This window comes from Alligator mississippiensis, chromosome 14 (genome assembly GCF_030867095.1).
Source record: "Alligator mississippiensis isolate rAllMis1 chromosome 14, rAllMis1, whole genome shotgun sequence".
NCBI classification, from domain to species: Eukaryota; Metazoa; Chordata; order Crocodylia; family Alligatoridae; genus Alligator; species Alligator mississippiensis.
In genome coordinates this window covers 1,437,713-1,456,883 of record NC_081837.1, presented here as the reverse complement: position 1 = coordinate 1,456,883, position 19,171 = coordinate 1,437,713, and the positions used below count along the sequence as shown (strand labels likewise).

General features: G+C 45.9%; 1 protein-coding gene across 1 annotated transcript in view; it reads right to left on the bottom strand.

Annotated features, from left to right (window-relative positions):
• Positions 1-19,171, bottom strand: part of TAOK1 (TAO kinase 1) — a 73,551-nt gene that overhangs the window by 27,699 nt on the left and 26,681 nt on the right. The window contains exons 2-4 of the mRNA XM_059717079.1: positions 9,130-9,352; positions 5,285-5,356; positions 793-894 (exon numbers count right to left, since the gene is read on the bottom strand). Of these exons, the coding sequence (XP_059573062.1) occupies positions 793-894; positions 5,285-5,356; positions 9,130-9,261 (306 nt within the window). The 5' untranslated portion in view covers positions 9,262-9,352. The remainder of the gene's footprint in view (positions 1-792; positions 895-5,284; positions 5,357-9,129; positions 9,353-19,171) is intronic.

Genomic DNA, 19,171 nt, shown 5'->3' with positions numbered 1-19,171 from the left:
AATGCATATGCAATGAGAAATTTAAACCAAGAAAGTTTTTTTGTTTCTTTTTAATTTTGTGTATACACATTCCCCTATGCTGTTTCTAGCCTACATTTTGTAACACTGTTACACTGTGTCTAACCCAAATGTTGAAACAGCAACATATAAAAGCTAAAAGGGAACTGGCCAGGCAGTTTTAGGTCATCCAAATGCTGTAAAAAATGAAAAGGCAAAACAAATGAAGGACATCGGGTGGAAAACGAAGTCAGACTGCTGAAAAGGGAAGAATTTAAAGGATGGACCGTGATGAAACATTGCTTGCAGATTCTTTACAATATAATTGCATAATCTGACTATTCTACTACAAGGCAATTAACCACTTGCATATGAAATGTTCTCTGAAAAAAACAAAACTGTAAAAGCCAAGTAACAGCTCACACACACACATACAACTGTCATACTTGTTTCCGGCATAGAGAAAATTAGATAAATGCATTTTGCCTCTTCCAAAGGGAGAATGAAGAGGCCAAGTACTTGTTTTTTATCCAGCAGTGAAAGGAGCTGGGGACAATAACACCACACACTCCTGCACAAAGGAAGCAGAACATTTTCAGGATCTCTCAATCTCCCAGGCCAGCAGCGCCCATTCAGCCTTGCTGCGTACCGCTAAGGGTCCCAGGCTGGATGCATCCGCCTCTGTATGATGCAAATGCTCAGGTGCCTCCCCAAAGCCAGCTGGAGATTTTGATTTTGATTTCACTCGCCCTCGACCGAAACAAGAGAAGTGCAGAGAGGAGAGCAGATGCTTACCCATGCTGTATGCTCCCGCAAATAGCAGCCTTTGTATTCTATACTGTTAGGATGTTTTATTCTTTGTAGGAACTTGACTTCCTTAATAATATCCTGCCATTTCTGCAGAAAAGAAAAGGAATAGGAAGAAACTTTACAAAACTCTTAAAAAAAAATAAAAAACCTGAAAAAAAAGAAAGAAAGTGACTTCGCACAGACAAACAGAGGAGGGAAACGGCACGCTCCTCCGGATTCTCAATCCCCGAATTCAAGCAAGGGTTTCATTCATACCGGGAGTCAGCATTTCTCTGTCTCTCAACAGGAGGTTGCAAACTTCAGTTACCTTGCAAATGGAGATGTAAAGGCTTTAACGTCCCATTTTACACATGGGACACACTGCTCTGACAGATCCTAGAGATCTCTCACACTATATTCAAAGAAAAAAAATCAGGCTGGCCCTTCTGGGGAACCAGTTTTCATAGTCATATCACACAGAGATCCCAACAGGAGGAGGTCAGGCTGAGTACCATGCCTTTCTTACAATCCTAGACAACGAGGACCGGAAGGGAGCTCAGGAGGTCACCTCTACTCCAACCCTCTGCTCCAAACAGGACCAGCCCCAACTACATCTTCCCAGCCAAGGCTTCGCTAGCTGGGTCCAAGGATGGAGACTCCACCACCTCTCTGGGTAACCTGTTCCAGTGCTTCATCCACCCTGCTAGTGAGAAAGTTTTTCCTAATATCCAACCTCAGCTTCCCCTCGCTGCAGCACGAGCCCATTGCTCCTTGTTCTGTCGTCTGCCCCCACTGAGAACAGCCCAGCTCCAGCCTCTTTACAACCCCCCTGCAGGGAGTCGAAACCCCCCTCCGGCACTCTTACCTGATTCACACCCAACCCGGGAGGTTTAGGACCTGGCCCTGCTCCTACGTACATGACTTCTAAACCACCTGAACTTGCCTCTCACCAAATGGTTGACTATGTTCTTGATAGCATTTCTCTTGTATTCACTTCAATCTCTGAAAGCGCCTTACCTACTGATAAGTGACCTACTTGCAGTGAGTTAAAGAGAAAACATCACAAACAGTTCATTTCTGCTACTTCTAGGACAATATATTTTTAAAGAGATGCTGCAAACGTAAAGAGTGACCCTTCTATGTACACACTGTGCACTTGCTATTTCTGAAGGTAACACCCTGCACATGGCTGTAACTTTAAGATTGGAAAACTGATTTCTCCCCCCGCCTCCCCCCACTTCGTGATTTAATAGCACTTTGTACATAGTTTCACGGTTTTCCACAGTTAGTCACCCATCCCTTTTGTTTGTTCCACATGCAAGTGGCCTCAGGGTGAGAAAAGCTTTAAAAAAAAAAAAAAGGAAAATGTGATTGTAAAAGTAACATTATTGGCAAGGACTCTCAAAGGCAAGCAGAGTACCTGAAACTATTGAACTGACTCCATTTCCAGATGAGAGTGTGCCACTTAGGCTGACACTGAACAAAGTCTCAAAAAACTGGAAGCAGCCCTTGCATCTAATTAGGAGCTGCAATCTCCAGAAGACACTTGCTATACTGGTCAGCCTCTCAAGACCTATGCCTTTTCTAAAAGCCATGCAAAACAGGCACATCCATGCAGCCTACTTTACAAAGCCTCAGTCTACCAGGGTACAGCCACAGAAAATGTAAGTTTGAAGAGAGTTCTTCAAATGTGAATGGAGAGAGTATCTACAACAGCAGACAAAAACATTTCTCAAGCCACAAAAAGCATCCTTTTATTGACATGGCAACTCTAGAACTGTTAACACCTTGTACCAGCAGTATCATTTCCCCATCACCTATGCACAGAGTTGTCCAGCTGGCATCCTGCATTCATGCAAAGTCCAAATTGCAAAGGAAAACTCAAGAGGTCTAATCACAGGCACCTTCACATTGCACTTAGAGATCAAAGGTGACCTGGAAAGGGATAAAAGAAGAAAAAAAGGGCCCATGTGTACTGCTTTGCTGACATGAGCATAGCTTGAATACTTGACCAAAAACAACTTTCTTCTCTGCTTGCTTTGTACGTCTGCAATTCAGATCCTGAAGGCCTTGTGGTGACAAGGGCATTCAGATATGAGAGCCAGGGGAACTATAAAACGTGGCTCTTACAGGAGAGCAAAACCTGAACAACTGAAAGGAAAAGCTTGTTTTGAAGCAGGCTGATTAAAATGTGTTTCCTTAGCTTATGTTAAACACTCAGTTATAATACTAATGTTAACACTCAGTTATGATCTCAGGTCTCTTCATGGACAACTGGACCCCAAGAAACTCTTTAGGATAACAGGAAAGACCAGACTTGATATTATCAGGATCATAAGGTATAAAAACAGTAGGAAAAAAGAAAGCCTATCAGTGTTCAGCCTGTCCTCTCTGAACATCATAAAGGAATCGGCTCCCAGCTCTTAAAAAAATCTTGTGCAGGAGACCTCACTGCTTGCTTCACTCGCTGGCTTTTAAGTATAGAAACTTTATGACTCAGAGAAGCTGTGGCTAATAGTTAAGTCCACTTTTTAGCTTCAAGGTTTTTCACCATTTCCCAGGGATCCAACTGTGCCATCAACTCAAGCCTACAGGTTTCTGCTTGATTGCCTTCAGCAAGCTCCGTCCAAACCCTTCCAACTGTGTCCCCATAGACTGACCTTAGGTCTCCTTTACACGGATGCCACAATCTTCCTTCCTTTCAAACCTATCACCAGGTGCTCAGTTACTGGGTCAATACTTCTAGAGGTGCTAAAACCCAAATCAGGCAAGGCAGGTTGCAATGACCTACCCAGGAGAGTTGGTGCAGCTATCCTAATATCAGCCTATACGTGGGGCTGTATTGCTATAATCACGTTGGTTTTAAGTTCAATTGGTCATATAGAGAAAAAACCTGAGACCAACTTATGAGCACAGAACCAAGTTTCCAAAGGTGTCTCGCTTTATTTTTTAAATGAAAAATGCTCCTGGTCTAGATGGTCGCCGCGTCTCAACCAATGCCAAAACCCCACTATAAACTGAGGCAGACATAAGTGACAAAGGACTGCCCCAAAGAGATTTACATTATAGAGGCTAGATTACCACCTGAACAAATTTTCCTCTTCAAAAGATACCGGGAAGCAGAAAGAAAAGCGTGTTAAATACCATCTGATTTTTTTTCTTCAGAATAAAGGCCAACACCCATTGAAGACAATCAGAAGCTATTTGTCAGGCATGCATAGTTCATTCATGTGAACAAAATATTTATAGATCATAGTAATTAAAACGGTAGGACAAGAAGTGGGTACAAATTATACCTTCATCAGTAGACAATTAAACAAGTTACTGCGGCAATGAGAGACGTACAGAAAGTTTAGCTCCGGAACTAGGATTTGGGGCTGAGGAGGAGAGAGAGGTATCAGAAATCCCCCAGGAACCAAACACATTCTCTACTTCTTCAAAGTATAGGTGGCCAAAACAGGTACAGTGATCATGGAAAGCAAGAGTTAGGAACTGTTAGGTCAGCTCGCCCATCTGTCAGAGCAGGATAGTGCTTAAAACCTTTCAGAGGGCAGCAAAGGGAGAATAATGTTTAAAAAATGCCTCAGACTGGTAGCTCCCAACCCTTCAGTCTTCATGGGTATCCTCCCATCCTTATCACCAAACTTGTAACTGCTTCCTCTTCTCCCCCCACCAGTTTGTCAGACATGCACGGGCAACAGCTACAGCCACTTACCATGCCTGACCAGTTTGGGACCCCACTGTCTCAGACAATGGTCAATTTGAAGACATGCGTTAGCACTTAGAAACACTTTGAGTCTCAAGCTAAAGATCTCTGTTAATGTTTGGGGGAAAAAAATGTCTGGGGTAGACATTAAAATATTTAATGTTCACATCTCAGAGACCTGCTCTTACCAATACCTCTTCGAAGTCTGTTTCACACCCCATCTCAGAAAATGTTCGCATCATGATTTTGATTTATAATAGCTTCTCCACCTCCACCACGTTTCCCAAAACACAACCAGTCAGACAGTTTAGGAAAGGGAGGCTCACTCCCCTTCTATTCAATTTTACAAGCTGGCCTTGCTCCTGAGCCCATGCCACTCCTGGATTCACTGCTCTCATTCCTGGCAAACCTTTGTCCCTAGCGCAGAGTAGGGATTTTTTTTTAATGGCGTTGAGAATGGAATGTTTCAGCCTACAACGGAAGCTCAGCTATGAAGTCAAAATGCTATAGGCCTGGGTACCAACTATTTTCATTTTATCATTTTCTTTATGTATTCAAGGTCCCGAAAGAGATGGCTCTTCCTATCTGAAAGCACTGAATCGTGCTTAACATTGCCAGGAGCAGACTAGGCAGAAGTATGTTCAAAACACTGAAAGAAACATGTTCTTGTTTACACGGTACCACAATTCACCTGCACTGATTGGCAGAGATCCTCTCTGGGTACCGCCCAGATGAGATCAAGTCATCAGACAGAACGAGTACTTGCAGCAGTCTGGGTTTAATTGCACATACCTCATTGGATTGCTTCCCACTATAGGACATTTTCTTGATGGCCACCACTTCGTTGGTGCGCACATCACGTGCCTGTAACACAAGAATGCCACGAGTGAGTTACTGTGCAACAAAAACTCCCAGTAAAGAAAACAAAAAAGGGGCTGATAGTTCATCTGGACATTGAGAGGTCAGATGACATTTCTGCTACAGCGTGGCAAACGGTGGATCTATTCAGAAACCCACGTCTGCAGGCTGATAATGATCACACTCCTGGTTGCAGGATGCAGTATTCAAACTCATCTTTCTGTCATCGGTATCCGCCAACTCTCTGTAAGAGCTGAACACAGTTGCTTCTATGATAAAGAGCATCCTCTGCTGCAGCAATTCCCACTTCAAGCAGCACGGGTCTTCTCAAAGCCAACCTCATCCTCCTCCACCTCCCTTCCTGAAGGGATCTAAAGAAATCAAACTCCAGGCCCAGACCCCTGTTCCACTCCAAACACAAGCAAGCATGCTGTGATATTACAGGGACAAAATTACCAACAGCAACTACAAATGCTGGATCCTTTAGTCCTGGTGGTGTTTGGAAATTAGTCTTACAGCAATGCGGATGGTGTCGGGTTGAGTTTCAGACTGATTCACCTTTGATGCAGTTACCATTTGTACTGCCTGGTTTTTCATGCCACAGAGATACCCTTTCTGTCTCCAGACAGTTTCAATATACATGAAGGCGTGGCGACAACATAGAGAGGGGCCTGCCTGATATAGTAGAGCCATGCAGAAAGCCTGTGTCTGAGGTTAAGCTTTATTTTCATACTAGTTAAAGGTTACTAGGAGTGGACAGCCCACACAGAGGAGGAAGGCAAGAGCAATGCCTCGCCCAGCTGAAGCGATCGCTCAACAATGTCATAGTCAGCCCTCTGCCGAAAGTACCAAAGCAGGGACAAGGAGGGGCTGGGAGCCCCAAAAACACGGGAGGCTGTTTGAGACTGCAGACAAAAATCTGGGTTCATCTTGGTCCTGGGAGAAGGCAAGGTACCAAAGTTCATAAGAACCTGAGTAGCTAGAGCAGCAATACAAGACACATAGATAGGGGAGAGGAATAAGGGGCAAAAAATACTCAGAGCAGACGTTTTATAGACACCAGGCTGGGTAATGCTTTTTTAAATTTTTAACTTCACTTTGGTGCTGCCTGTAGCATGACTGGAGAACACCTACTAGTTTGCATTATCCACTTATTAATCCTGCTGATAGAACATAAGAGAACTTCAGCATTTCCCTAGGGCAGTGTTTCTCAACCTTTTTAGCCTCAAGGCATCCCACCAGACATTTTCTGGCACCCCGGGGTGCCGACTGAGAATCTGCATGCAGAAAAGTTACAGAGAGCTCCCTTGTGGATAAAAAGGCTGAGAAACACTGATCTAGCTGGTGCTGGTGATGGTAGCCACACGAGAAGAGGAAAGGGTGGTCCCTGTGGCTCAGGTTGCTCCCCTGGGCTTGCGTATGCCAGCAGCTGGAGCCTCCCGCTGGCCCTGGGAGCGTGGGAGAAGCTGCGGGGGGCAGCTGGCTGAAAAACCTGGCTCTGTCCACGCATTCATCCGCCTGCCTGCCTACAGCACAGCGCGCTGCTCAGTGTGGAGGCGGGCAGCAGAGGGTGGGGGAAGGCAGGCAGGGATGCCGTGGACCTAAAAGATGCTGGAGCGGGCATGGTGAACCAGACAGGGGCACCCCTCAAGGGATCTCGTGGCACCCTGGTCGACAATCACTGCCCTAGGGATTGGACTAGTTTTGCAGGAAAATAAAAAAATAAGATATCCACCCTATTAACTTCATTCATCCTACACATCTTCCTTACCTTAAAAATTCTCCTTTCCCTTGTGGGCTCTCTCATGTTTTAGCGTAGAATAGTATGGAATACAATTTGCCTCTCATATAAAGCTTCCTATATAAAATTACTTTCATGAAATTTCCAAAGAGCAAGAAACAGATCGTAACCACATGCTCAGCTTGTGCTGAAGCTGAAAACTGCAAGATTGACACCAGACAGCAGCATGACGTTCCCATCAACAGGAAGCAGTCCTTCATTACAAAAAACTATGCCAGACCTAAAACACATCTGAGCAGCCTCACACAAAGCTTACACTTTGTCCTTTTGTAGGCAGGTCTAATCTGGTACCTGCCAGAGCCTGAGAAGCACAGTCAATGTGGGGCAGATGCGGGAGTTAAGAACAAGCAGAAAACAAATTAATGTTTCAAGACACAGAGTGCAGGAAAGAGGAGGGATGAAGAGCCTGGGAGGATGGGTTCTCCACCATGGGATTTCATGGCCCCATGAGCCATGCTGCTTGAAAGTTGTCCTGGTAGAGGCATTTGGTCCTCATGTGATTGCTGACTTGGATCAAATGCAAGTTTCTAGAGATGCTGATGTGCTGAATGCTTCTCTCCCCTTGCTGATTTGGAGCAGGCCCCACACTACCGCTTTCAGGTAACAACCAGGTGCTGGTCTGGGCAGCTGCCAGTTATCCCCTATATTCATGCAAGTCCTACTAATACGTAGGAAGGTTCAGTTTCAGGAGGTGGACGGAGAGGGGAAGTCAAAAGATAAACTGACTTCCAGTTTTACCCTAAATGAACTTGATGACACAAAGTAAATGCCACAGGTAAGCACTGCTTAATTGTAAAACATTTGCTCACACAGATCTGTTCCCAGACAGTGGCAGCTCACAGTTTTAAGCAAGGAACAAAATTAAGAAGCTTTTCCTAATTAGTTCATCTGTGCTGCATTAAATTTGTGCTGGAAGGTTCCCAACATGGTCTGCCGCAATTATTAACGATGAATAGGCAGCTCATAAAATACTGACACAAATAGCTCTCTGAAAGAAAACTGACAGGTTTGGCCACACCTCCTATAATTATAAATGAGAGGAGGTTTGCAAAAGAAAGTGGCTTTTTAATGAAGGTCTCACGATAAGCTCTCGGGTTAACATACGGTGAGTTGCAAATGAGGTAGGTAGCAGTAAGAAGCTAAAAAATGGCCCACCTCTCAGCTGAGCTACACAAGCAAAAAGCAGGCTGGGAAAAATCCCGGTGCCCAGAAGCTCCGGTCAAGTTGAGATGTTACACAAGGAAGTACAACCTTCTGGGCAAGGACAGGGAGGGAGCTCGGGGCAGACTGAGGACACAAATTTTGGGAGGCCAGACACAAAGAATGGCTGCAAAACAGCTAAGAGGAGGAAAAGAAATGAGCCGCCCTTAGAGACAAAGGAGGAGAAGGAAACGTATGCTGAGCAGAACTGCGCCTTCAGTCAGAAGAAAGGGTGGACGGACAAGATGGGGAGCCAGGCATGGAGGGTGGGAGAAGTATAGGCCTAGCTAAGCGTGGCCAGGCGAGATCAGAGAGGAGGGCACTGCTAAACAGCCGCCAGGCATGCCCTGCGAGTGCCGTGACTGGTATGTGGTGCTCAGCTTTGAGAAATAATGGTAGTTTCCCTTTTCAGAAAGGTAAGCAGCAGTTTAACTTGCGAATTACAGCAGAGCAGCGCGCACAGCAAAACCGCCTAACCAGCCACTATTCACTGCTGCAACACACTTGGATCTGGGATGGGAACGGCCTCTTCTCCAGTGTACTGTCCTGCGGGGACCTGACTTTCCCTCTTATATGTGGTTTGCAGTTGGAGTACACACAGGGATCCCAGCAACCGATGGAAGCCCCTTTGCGCTACTGCTGTACAAATGCTCTGACAGCCAAACCTGCCCCAAAAGGTCTAAAAAGCTCATTTCTGTTCCTCTATGCAAAGTGGAAGAGGCAATGGGTGGAATTCATTAATAGCCAGCTCATAGGCTCAAGCCAAGCAGGTACTTACAAAATAAACTGCTCCAAAGCTTCCATGACCAATCTCTCGGAGATCTGTGAAGAGCTTCTCAGGATCTTCTTTGAAGAACAGCTCTGCAATTTCTGGGTCCTTCAGGCTGCCCGCTCGGCTGGTTGATGGCATCCTGCCGGGCAGTTAGCCGACTATCTGGGTTTAAAGTGCCGCTTCAACCCCTGGCTCATCTGCATGAATGGGGCCTCTTCAGCATGGATTACTGTGGGGAAAACAGAACACCGCATCATTGACTATGACCCTCCAAAGGCCGTGCAAACCCACAGAGGAGAGACCGCCACCTCAACCTGGACACCATGCTGCTGAGCAATGCAAATAGTAACCTAGGAGCTCTCCTGCCAGAGGATCCCAACAGGTATCCAAGTCAGATGTGTGCATTCACGGAAGGCAAAACCAAACCATGCCAGTCACGTACCCCATCCCACTCCATCATCTGCCTAGCTACTCTGGGCTGACTGAGGAAGGAGGGGAGATCATCATAAGCTGTACGTCCCTCAACCATCTCTTGCACTTCTGCATGCTATCGAGGGGCTACGGAGGAAACAGGAGTTTGTATCGATTCTAAATGTACTACCCTATCATGTCATTCAGTGTTTCCTTCTGTTATTACATCACAGGCTAAACACGAGGCACCGATCAATTTTTACTAATGTGTAATCCTGCCGTAGACACCTTTATGCCTTCACTGGTCAAGGGCAAGTAGGCCCCCCATCCTTTCCAGCATCCCCTTCCACGTAGATCAAGCCTCCCATCTTGGAAGGCAGCCAGATGAGGAAGCAACCACACTTCAGATGGTGACTAAACCAAATGCCTTTTACATGCATGCATTATTTTCGAATCAGCACAAGCCTCCAGTTTGCTAGAATTGCTGTAGTACATTATGGAGCCATCTTCATTAAAGCATCTGCAAAAACCTCCCTCAGAGGAACTCCAAGGTCAGGTGTGAAATATTTCACTTCTATTAAACATGCATTACCTTCTCTTTATCCAAAGTTTATCAGGCCCGTGTCTCCTCTAGAGGAAAAAAGCTGCACTTCTGACATGCGACAATCCTACTGTTGGCAGGAGTGCCAAAGCTGTAAGGTGTCAGCTAGTCAAGGTAAATGAGGGGAGCCTAGGCATGACTGCAATCGGGTAGCACATGTTACACACTGGCTTATCCAGAGAACAAGCCCACAGCAATGGGAATTTCTCAAGGAAACTGCCCCCACCAATCTTGTGCGGCTGGCAAACCACTAACACAGCTCACTTCCTTCTCCAGCCCTTCCTGCCCAGGCTGGGAATGACGTGCTTTTTCACCCCTACATTCCCTCTCTCAAACCTACAGAAAGGTTTGAATTTTGCAGCAAGACAAGGACCACAAATCGGAGCTAAACTGTCATGTTTAAAAATCTCTTAAGCCTGCCCACTTCTTTCCCTGGTCTCTCCAACCCCCCCCCCACCAGCTCGCTCCAAATCTCCTGACCTCTCGCGCGTCACTGGTTTTCTCCTCCCTCTGTGGAGCAGTTTGTACAGAAAGGATAGGAACAATTGTGCTCCTTGGTGTGCCTGTGCACAGTGGCACTTCCCTCTAGGCAGCTGCCACATGTGAATTGGACAAAGGCTGCTTGATCCCTGCTATAGCTTCAAGTAACTGCCAGCACCGTTAAAAGGAAAAGCTCTATTGTGCGCCAGCACGGCCAACACAAACCCAGTTGTGAACTCTGTACCACCATCCAACTTGCCTGCCTGAAGGGTGGTTGGGAGAGAGAAAAGAGTGAAGCAAACCAAGCACTTCCAAAACCTACCTCCAAAAGGCTAGGGTTGCAAAAATGTGCACTCTCACCCAAAAAATATTCCAGTGACAGCACCTAATGAACAATTAAACACACTCAAATATTGCAATAATAGGAGCAGGGATAAGAAAGTAGAGAGAACTGTGAACGACGCACAAAGAAAGATTTTTTTAACCATTCATGATGATGTGTGTATGCAGGCACCATTTAAAATAGTACGATTATCAGATTAATTTTCTTTAGCGAATAATATGCAATAATAATAGAATGCAAATCTGCAAAGCCAAGCCAGTCAGATGGTGTCAAAAGGTGCACAGGACTGTCGCATCTACATCTTATTATTTCTTATAAAAATGGAGGGTTCATGGCAATAAACACAACATCTGAACCAGCTGCAATTCAGTCAACACCTGAAATGCGCTTGATTTATAAAGAGGGCAGAAGAGGAAAAAAGGGTAGCAATATTATAGTTGATCCCAGCCCTGGAAAGAACGTGAAACCGAAAGACAACTGTATCACACTGACAACCCAGGGCTGAACAATAGACAAAAAGCATCAGTCAGAAAAGCAAGAGAAAGGAGGGGGAAGGGAGCCGATAACCACAGCACACTCAGTATTATTGAAGGAATGCTTCTTGGATCAACGGTAATGATGTCATGTTCCATCTTTTAAGAAGCCTCAGATTCTTACAAAAAGGACATTGTTGTTCAAAAGCAACTGCTGCAATCCCACAATGCCCTTTTCCCTACATCTGTTAATCGGAGGGACGAGGCTTGGACAAACCTGCCAATATGGCCAAAGTCACGTGTCCTCTTGAGTGTGTGTGCATGCACGGGAGAGTGAGCGAGAACCCCCCCCCCCCCGCACACACACACACACAGCTGAGATGGATTACGGGGCATCCCCCATCCGAATTAGCCACTCGGCTCATTCTTGGCATGATCTTGGAGCACGCCTGCAAAATGCCATCAACAGATGAGGCTTTTTACCAGCACACGCTCCGACCGTGCTAAGTGACGAGTATGCGGAAGTGGTGCAAATCAAGCGCTCTGTCTTATTTCACTTTGTGAAAGGCAAGTGACAGTGGAAGCAGGAAAACTGAAGCACCTTTTCTCTGCTACGACAGACCTTACAAAGAACATTTCCTCTTGTTCTCAGAGAGTTGCAGCAAATTCTTTTATCCCAATTCTGGACACACTTGCTACACTGAGACGTGTGAGAGCAAGCAAGTATTACCATTAAAAACTCAATTAAGTGTGAGTTACACATGTATGCATAATTCTGTATCTAGCTTTGTACTCATTTAAGCTGAACAAGCATTGCAAAAAATACTACAGTGAATGCCGCCCATTAGAAAGCTTTCCAACAGCTTGCTATCATTTGCTTTATGGTATAACAAAATTTTTTCTACATTAAAAAAAAGTGCTTTAGCATTAAGTTCCCCAAATCATTGTCTGACAGACAACACGAGCACATCACAAACACAAACACACATCCCCCCCCCCCCCCCCCCCAAGATCCAGGGAATGACGATTAAACTATTTCACCTCTCTTCTGCAAACACAGACGCTCTGATTTTGGGGTGGTGGAAAGAGGGACAAGAGATGGGGAGGGTAGATGTGTCCATGTATCACTGCTGATGTTGTAATAATACTGCTAGGCCCCAAAACATGAGATCCCAGCTAAACTGGACTGAAACCTGAAGGGATCAGTTCTGAAGGCAGGGGCAGGCAATTATTTGGGGCGAAGGGCCACTTACTGAGTTTTGGCAAGCCATCAAGGGCTGCATGACAGGCAGCCAGGGGCAGATAAATATTAATTTTCTAAATATTTGTAGGGGCATTAGGAGCCATTACGAATGGCATTTATTTGACTGCGTAACTCTTACTGATACTGATTACAGGCCAAAATGTTTTATCAAATTAATTTAATCTGAACAACTATCAATTAGCAGAGATTGCACGCATGCACCCGTGAAAGTCCATGTGAACCTGAGATGTTATGCTGCCTATAATTATTAGATGCACACACCCCTCCAAAGCACTGACATCATGAAGCTGCAAAATGAGAAAGGGGGAAAGTACTAGTCTGCAAGACCTGTTCTCTGCGGGGTTTTCTGCCTCCATCCTTGCTGAAGTGAGACCCCACCCTGTGACTAAGATCCACTGGGATACTGAAGAAAGCTCTGTAGAGTCAACTGCTGTATGTCAATGTAGATTTAAGCCCTATTGTACAGAGGACTGGCAGCTAACTTAAAGGACAAGCTTGGCAAGTCTGCTAATATCCAGCTGTAACTCCTGTATACAGTGCGTTTCACTAACACCACTCTAAAATGATGGTGGCAGGTGCACACATCTCAGGTCACCATTTGTATTATGTTCATGTAATAAGCAGACATCTTGAGGACAGAATAGGTTTAATCGTCACTGCGGCAGCCTACTAACTGTGATTGCTAGGTATCAGCGAGGATCGGCTCCAAGAATCGTGCCAAGACCGAAGCCAGTGAGAAGCAAAGACGATCAGGATCGATCAGATGGTGCCAAACATTATTGCATCTAAGGAACCACAGTTCCTTGGCTACTCAAAAGGCTAAGCTGCAGCTCTAAGGTCAGTGCACAGGCTTGCTTGAAATCAGACTATTAAATGGCAGTGTATTTTTTCCATACACAGCAAAGAACAGACAAAGTTCATGTCCTTTAACTGATGCTTGCTATGTGTTGGCTACCACAACTCGTGTGAGCAGGAGCAGAGGTAGCCAACAGATGTAGATACTGTGAAATCATTTATCACGCTGCGTGGCTTTCCATCTCATTGGGCATCAGGCTGCACACCACAGCAGGACGCTGGACTGATGTGATACCTAATAAGGACAGCAAGGATGGTCAGCTGAATGTCCCTCCATCCCCCCAAAAAACAAGTCATCTGCGCCTTGCAAACATACCTTGCTTGTCATTAAATTACGGCTGCTCTCGACAATTTAAAGTATCCCAAATATGGTCCAATCTGCGGAAACAAATCTTTATTGCGTCAGAGAGGAGATGCTGGACCATGCATGAAATATTAGCACACTTGCACACAAATTCAGGTTGCCAGTAACTAAAATCGGCAGAGACATTTCCTCGAACATGGCAGATTTTAAAGGGAATATCCAAAAGACAAATACCACCAGCCCTTCAAAGTTAAAACCGTGCCTCCATTTGGAAATTGGTAGTTAGGATTTTTAGGGCATCTAATCTAAATGTTTAGCAAATAGTTACTACATTTTGGAAGTTTCCTTTGACAGGATCTATCATAAAGGCATAAAACACATAGGGATGAAGTTTCACCATGCAACTGTCAAAAGAAAGGAGAAGGGTTTTTTGCTGCTTGCATGTGGGTCATTTCCATGGAGCATATGAAGCAGAGATTAAATTATCCTCTCAACACACTGTTAAAATTTTCCTGAATGACTTCCAGCTGACAGGGAAAATTACAAGCACTATCATGAACATGGTAAACTGGAACTGCTGAAAGAATTGCCTTTTTAAAACATTTTCTTTAGCTTATAACTAGGCTGAAAGCTGGATAAAAAGAATACTTAAAACACAAACTGACACATCAACATTTCTATCGTTTTAAATAGAAAATTGAAGGCTTGGATCCATAAGTACATTAATGAGTATCACCAAAGTAATTCACCCATCAGTGTTTCATATCTTATAAAAACTGAGATTCTAAACACAAGCACACGAAGCAACACTCGGGAAACGCGTAGGACAAAACGGAGAGATACAACTACGCAAGACAACATAGTTATACTGAAAGATTTAAATTGCAGATTCCGGGTTGCAACTACTACACAGATGTGGAGCAGTGCAGTACACGTTTTACATACTTCCAGGTAGGTATGTCCTGAAGACTTCACATTTCTCCATTGTACCACACAGAAGAGCAACGTCACAAGCTTTATAGCTTATGTCAAGTCTATACAGGATTCGTCCTACCTGGTATGCAGGTCTATTGCTCAAGCATGCTGCCATTTTTATCAAGGCTGACACATCATTCACAGGCGATGGACTCGCACCTAGTTACGCTACTGATATTAAAACCTCCAAACCCCACCACAGAACGAGACCATGCGATTGTGAAGCGTTGATGTGACAAGCATGTGAGCAGAAGAGGCAAACTTACACACCCTTTCTCCAAGTAGTCAGCTCCACGCATCTCTGGACTTTCAAGGTTTTGCTAAGTGCAGAGCTCTTCAACATGCCACACCATGCTCCAGGGCAGCCTGGAAGACGAGGCCTGCATGTCTTTTCACTCAAGCATTTGTCTCTACCCAAGGGGCCACTAGCGCTCTTACAAAGCATGGTCTGAATGCAGAAGCAGATACACTCTTTCCCTTCTGTACCTTGCATATACCCTGTCCAAGTAGGTATCAGACTAACTAACGCTGGAGCACACAGAATGAGTTTCATCTCCCAAACACGTAGAAAGCATTTTTAACCGTAGCACAGGCATTCAAAGGGTTGCAGAGACCGGGAAGAGCACCAAGAGCACTCCAAAATTTCCCTTCTCAGCATGAGAAAAGCCATTTAATCGAAAGGGAATACCAGCTCCCCTCCCTTCCAGATGCAGAAAGAGGCCTTTAGCACCAGTCTGATGTTCCCACGTCGAACCCAGCATTGCTGCAGGAGATACGAGAAAAGGCACTTGAGTAACTTTCAGTGCCAGAGAAAATGATATATTCTTTCCTCCAGCCAGTCCCTTCGCAGCAGGTGGTGGTGATGTGTGCTCCTTCAAATGTTCTGCGTTTAACCCACAGTGAGACCATACTCTGAAAACTGCAGCCCCGGATAGGATTGATTTTGCTGAACTTAGTGCAACTGCTGTTTGTAACCAGCTTCCAACACTTCAGCCAGATGAACTCAATCGATTGAGTAATCTATTACCTGGTGCTGATCTAAGTGCTGAAATGACCTAGCTGAATAGCCCGTCACAGGCCAGGCGCTCAGTCAGTCGGTCCTTTCCCTGCGGCAGGGACAGCGGCGGTTCTGCTGGTAGGCCAGAAAAACAAGGACTCTGCAATCAGTATAATGCCGCCGGAAACTGCGGAGTTGGTGCCATCATGCAGGTTTTGACTTCTACAATCACCATCCGCACTTCCACGGGAGAGGCATCCTGGGACGAGATGGTCTTCATCTCTCTTCTAAATGTAAGAGTCTGTTCTCTTACAGGTTAGCTGATCTCCTCCAAAGGGCTTTAAACTAGGTTCATCGGGGGACGGGGAAGCAGAGGATAAGGAGAACCTAGGATCAGTCAGCCACGAGCAATGCACCGGATCAGCCCAGGGAAGCACTAAGGGGCCCGACAGACATCAGGACAGGGGGGTACCAAGGGCACCTACTGCAGGGCTTAAATGTCTCTATACTAATGCGAGGAGCATAGGGAACAAGCGGTGGGGGGTAAACTAACCAGCAGGGCTGAAGCACTAGATTTCAGAAAGTCTAACTTCTGTGTGCTCAGGAGATTCGTTAGTGAGGCATTAAAGCTCAAGAGCACTGGTGAAATGGGGGTCCAGGAAAGGTGGTCGTTCCCCAAGGAAGCGATCCTACAGGCGCAGAAGCAGACAATCCCATTGCACATAAAAAGGGGGCAATTATTTTGGACGGAGGGCTGCTTACTGAGTTTTGGCAAGCCATCAAGGGCCGCGGGACAGGCAGCCAGGGGCAGATAAATATTAATTTTCTAAATTTTTTAGGGGTCCCACGGGCCGGATGGAATGGCCTGGTGGGCTGCATTTTGCCCACCCCTGGCTTAGACGCAGGAGTCGAGGTAGAAGTCATTTGACACGGTAGAAGGCCTTTGACCCGGTACCTCATTCTGTCCTCATAAATAAACTGACAGGCTGTGACGTGGATGATTACACGGTCAGGTGGGGGGCAACTGGCTTAGGGGTCGCACCCAGAGAGTGGTGCCGGGTCGGTCGATATCCGCAGGGAGAAATGTGGGCAGTGGAGTCCCGCGAGGCTCGGTCCTTGGACTTGTGCTATTCAATGTCTTCATCAGTGACTTGGACGAGGGTGTGGAGAGCACCCTGTCCAAGTTCGCAGGTGATGCCAAATTAGAGGGCAAAGTTAACACAGCAGAGGGTAGGGAATGGATCCAGGTGAATCTGGACAGGTTGGAAAAATGGGCAGAACGACATAGGATGCAGTTCAACAAAGACAAGTGCAAAGCGCTGCACCTGGGCAAAAAGACCCACCAACACATTTCCAGGCTGGAGGATGACCTTCTCAGCAGCACAGCAGTGAAAAGGGATCTTGGAGTCATAGTGGACTCCAAGATGAACATGAGTTGTCAGTGTGATGAAGTGATTAACAAGGCTAACCGCACTTTATCATGAGCTAGCAGATGCATGACGAACAGGCCAGGGAGGTGACGCTCCCCCTCTCTGCGGCACTGGTCAGGCTGCAGCCGAAGTACTGCCTCCAGTTTTGTGCGCCGCACTTCAGGAGGGATGTGGACAACCTCAAGAGGGTTCAGAGGAGGCCACTCGTATGGTCAGAAGCCTGCAAGCAAGGCCCTACGAGGAGAGACTGAGGGACCTAGATCTCTTCAGCCTTTGCAAGAGAAGGCTGAGAGGTGATCTTGTGGCTGCCTATAAATTCATCAGGGGAGGGAAGCAGATGTTTTATTTCCTAGGGCACCCCTGGAGTAACTAGGAACAATGGCCATAAATTGATGGAGAATAGATTTACGTTGGACATTAGAAAGAACTTCCTCACAGTGAGGGTTGCCAGAATCTGGAACAGGTTTCCAAGGGAGGTGGTGGTCTCCCCTACCCTGGGGGTCTTCAAGAGGAGACTGGACAAGCACCTAGCTGGGGCTGTGACCCCAGCACTCCTTCCTGCCCAGGGCAGGGGGTCAGACTCGATGACCTACTGAGGTCCTTCCAATCCTGACATCTATGAATCTATGAAACTGGACAGTCTTCTAGCCAATGTTCTGCGCTGCCCTGCGCAAAACCACGAGCACATGCAAGAAGGTTCTCCAGTCACGACTGGGAAAAGCACATCCATGGTCACTGCATCCTGATCTTTTCTCCTAGCACAGTGCCGAGTTATTTTCTACTGTGCCTTGAAGCAAAGAAATTCATTAACATACTGAATACTATGGGCAAGTATCCAAATATCTTCCAGTTGAGGGGTCCAATCTACCAGCACTATTCTTTTGCTTGCTTGGTTATTCTTTGTGTTTTAAAAAGCTGCAGACTGCACAGGGACTAGCACTGCCACAGGTATGTCCGTCACGCCTGCTAGCAGAGCTGGGGGCAGGCAAAACCGGTGAGGGCAGTACCTTTGCGCCTGTGACTTGGCTGGCCTGAGGATTCACTGCAAGAGATGCAAACCTCATGCTACAGAACTAGACTTGCAAAAGCAAGGCTTTGGAGACTTCTTTTAAAGTTTTATCATTGTTTCTCTTCCATCCCACCCCATTTTAAATACTTTTTTGCACTCTTTTTATATAAACTAAAGACTAGTAGCAGTAATCTCAAAACCTACCAGATTACACCTAGCAGCACTCCAGCGCTTCTTGGGTCTCAGCTCCATTAAACCAGCAGCGTAGCTAGGAGCTGGAAGCAGGACATCCAGAATGGTGCCCGCTGGCACAGCTCAGGGTGCTTGTTACACCTCTGCATCAATGTGCTTTCATAACCTACAAATCGTGTGTGGGGATGGCCCTCCTCAGCGCAAGACCATCCCCAACTAGGTCACCCCAGCTAATAATATGTGTGTGAGATAGATGGATACATAGATATACACACAGATGAGTATGTATGGGTGAGCCTGCAAGTGGAGTGATCCATGGGAGAAAACTGACGTGTCTCATTTTTAACAATGCTGCTGGATACACTAAATATTTTAAGGAGAAAATGCGGGGGGGGGGTTTCTATCTAGATCTTCTACCTGGTATCCTGAGACAAAGCAATACAACTGAAGACTTGTGAACACAATTCTTCAGGCAGCTGGAAGCCCCACAGTTTGTGCTGTACCTCGGGTCACTCTAGTTAAACTAACAAAATCTTTCAGATGACTTTAAAGGGCAGTAAATGTCAGATTTATTGAAGCAAGTACTCAAGCCTGAGAACTAGTGTCATCTTAATCAAATTGACACAACAAAACTATGATGAGGAAGCGAGGACTTCTTACAAGGTCTATTCTAATTTTAGAAAAGACCAGGGGACAATTGTGTCTGCACAAATC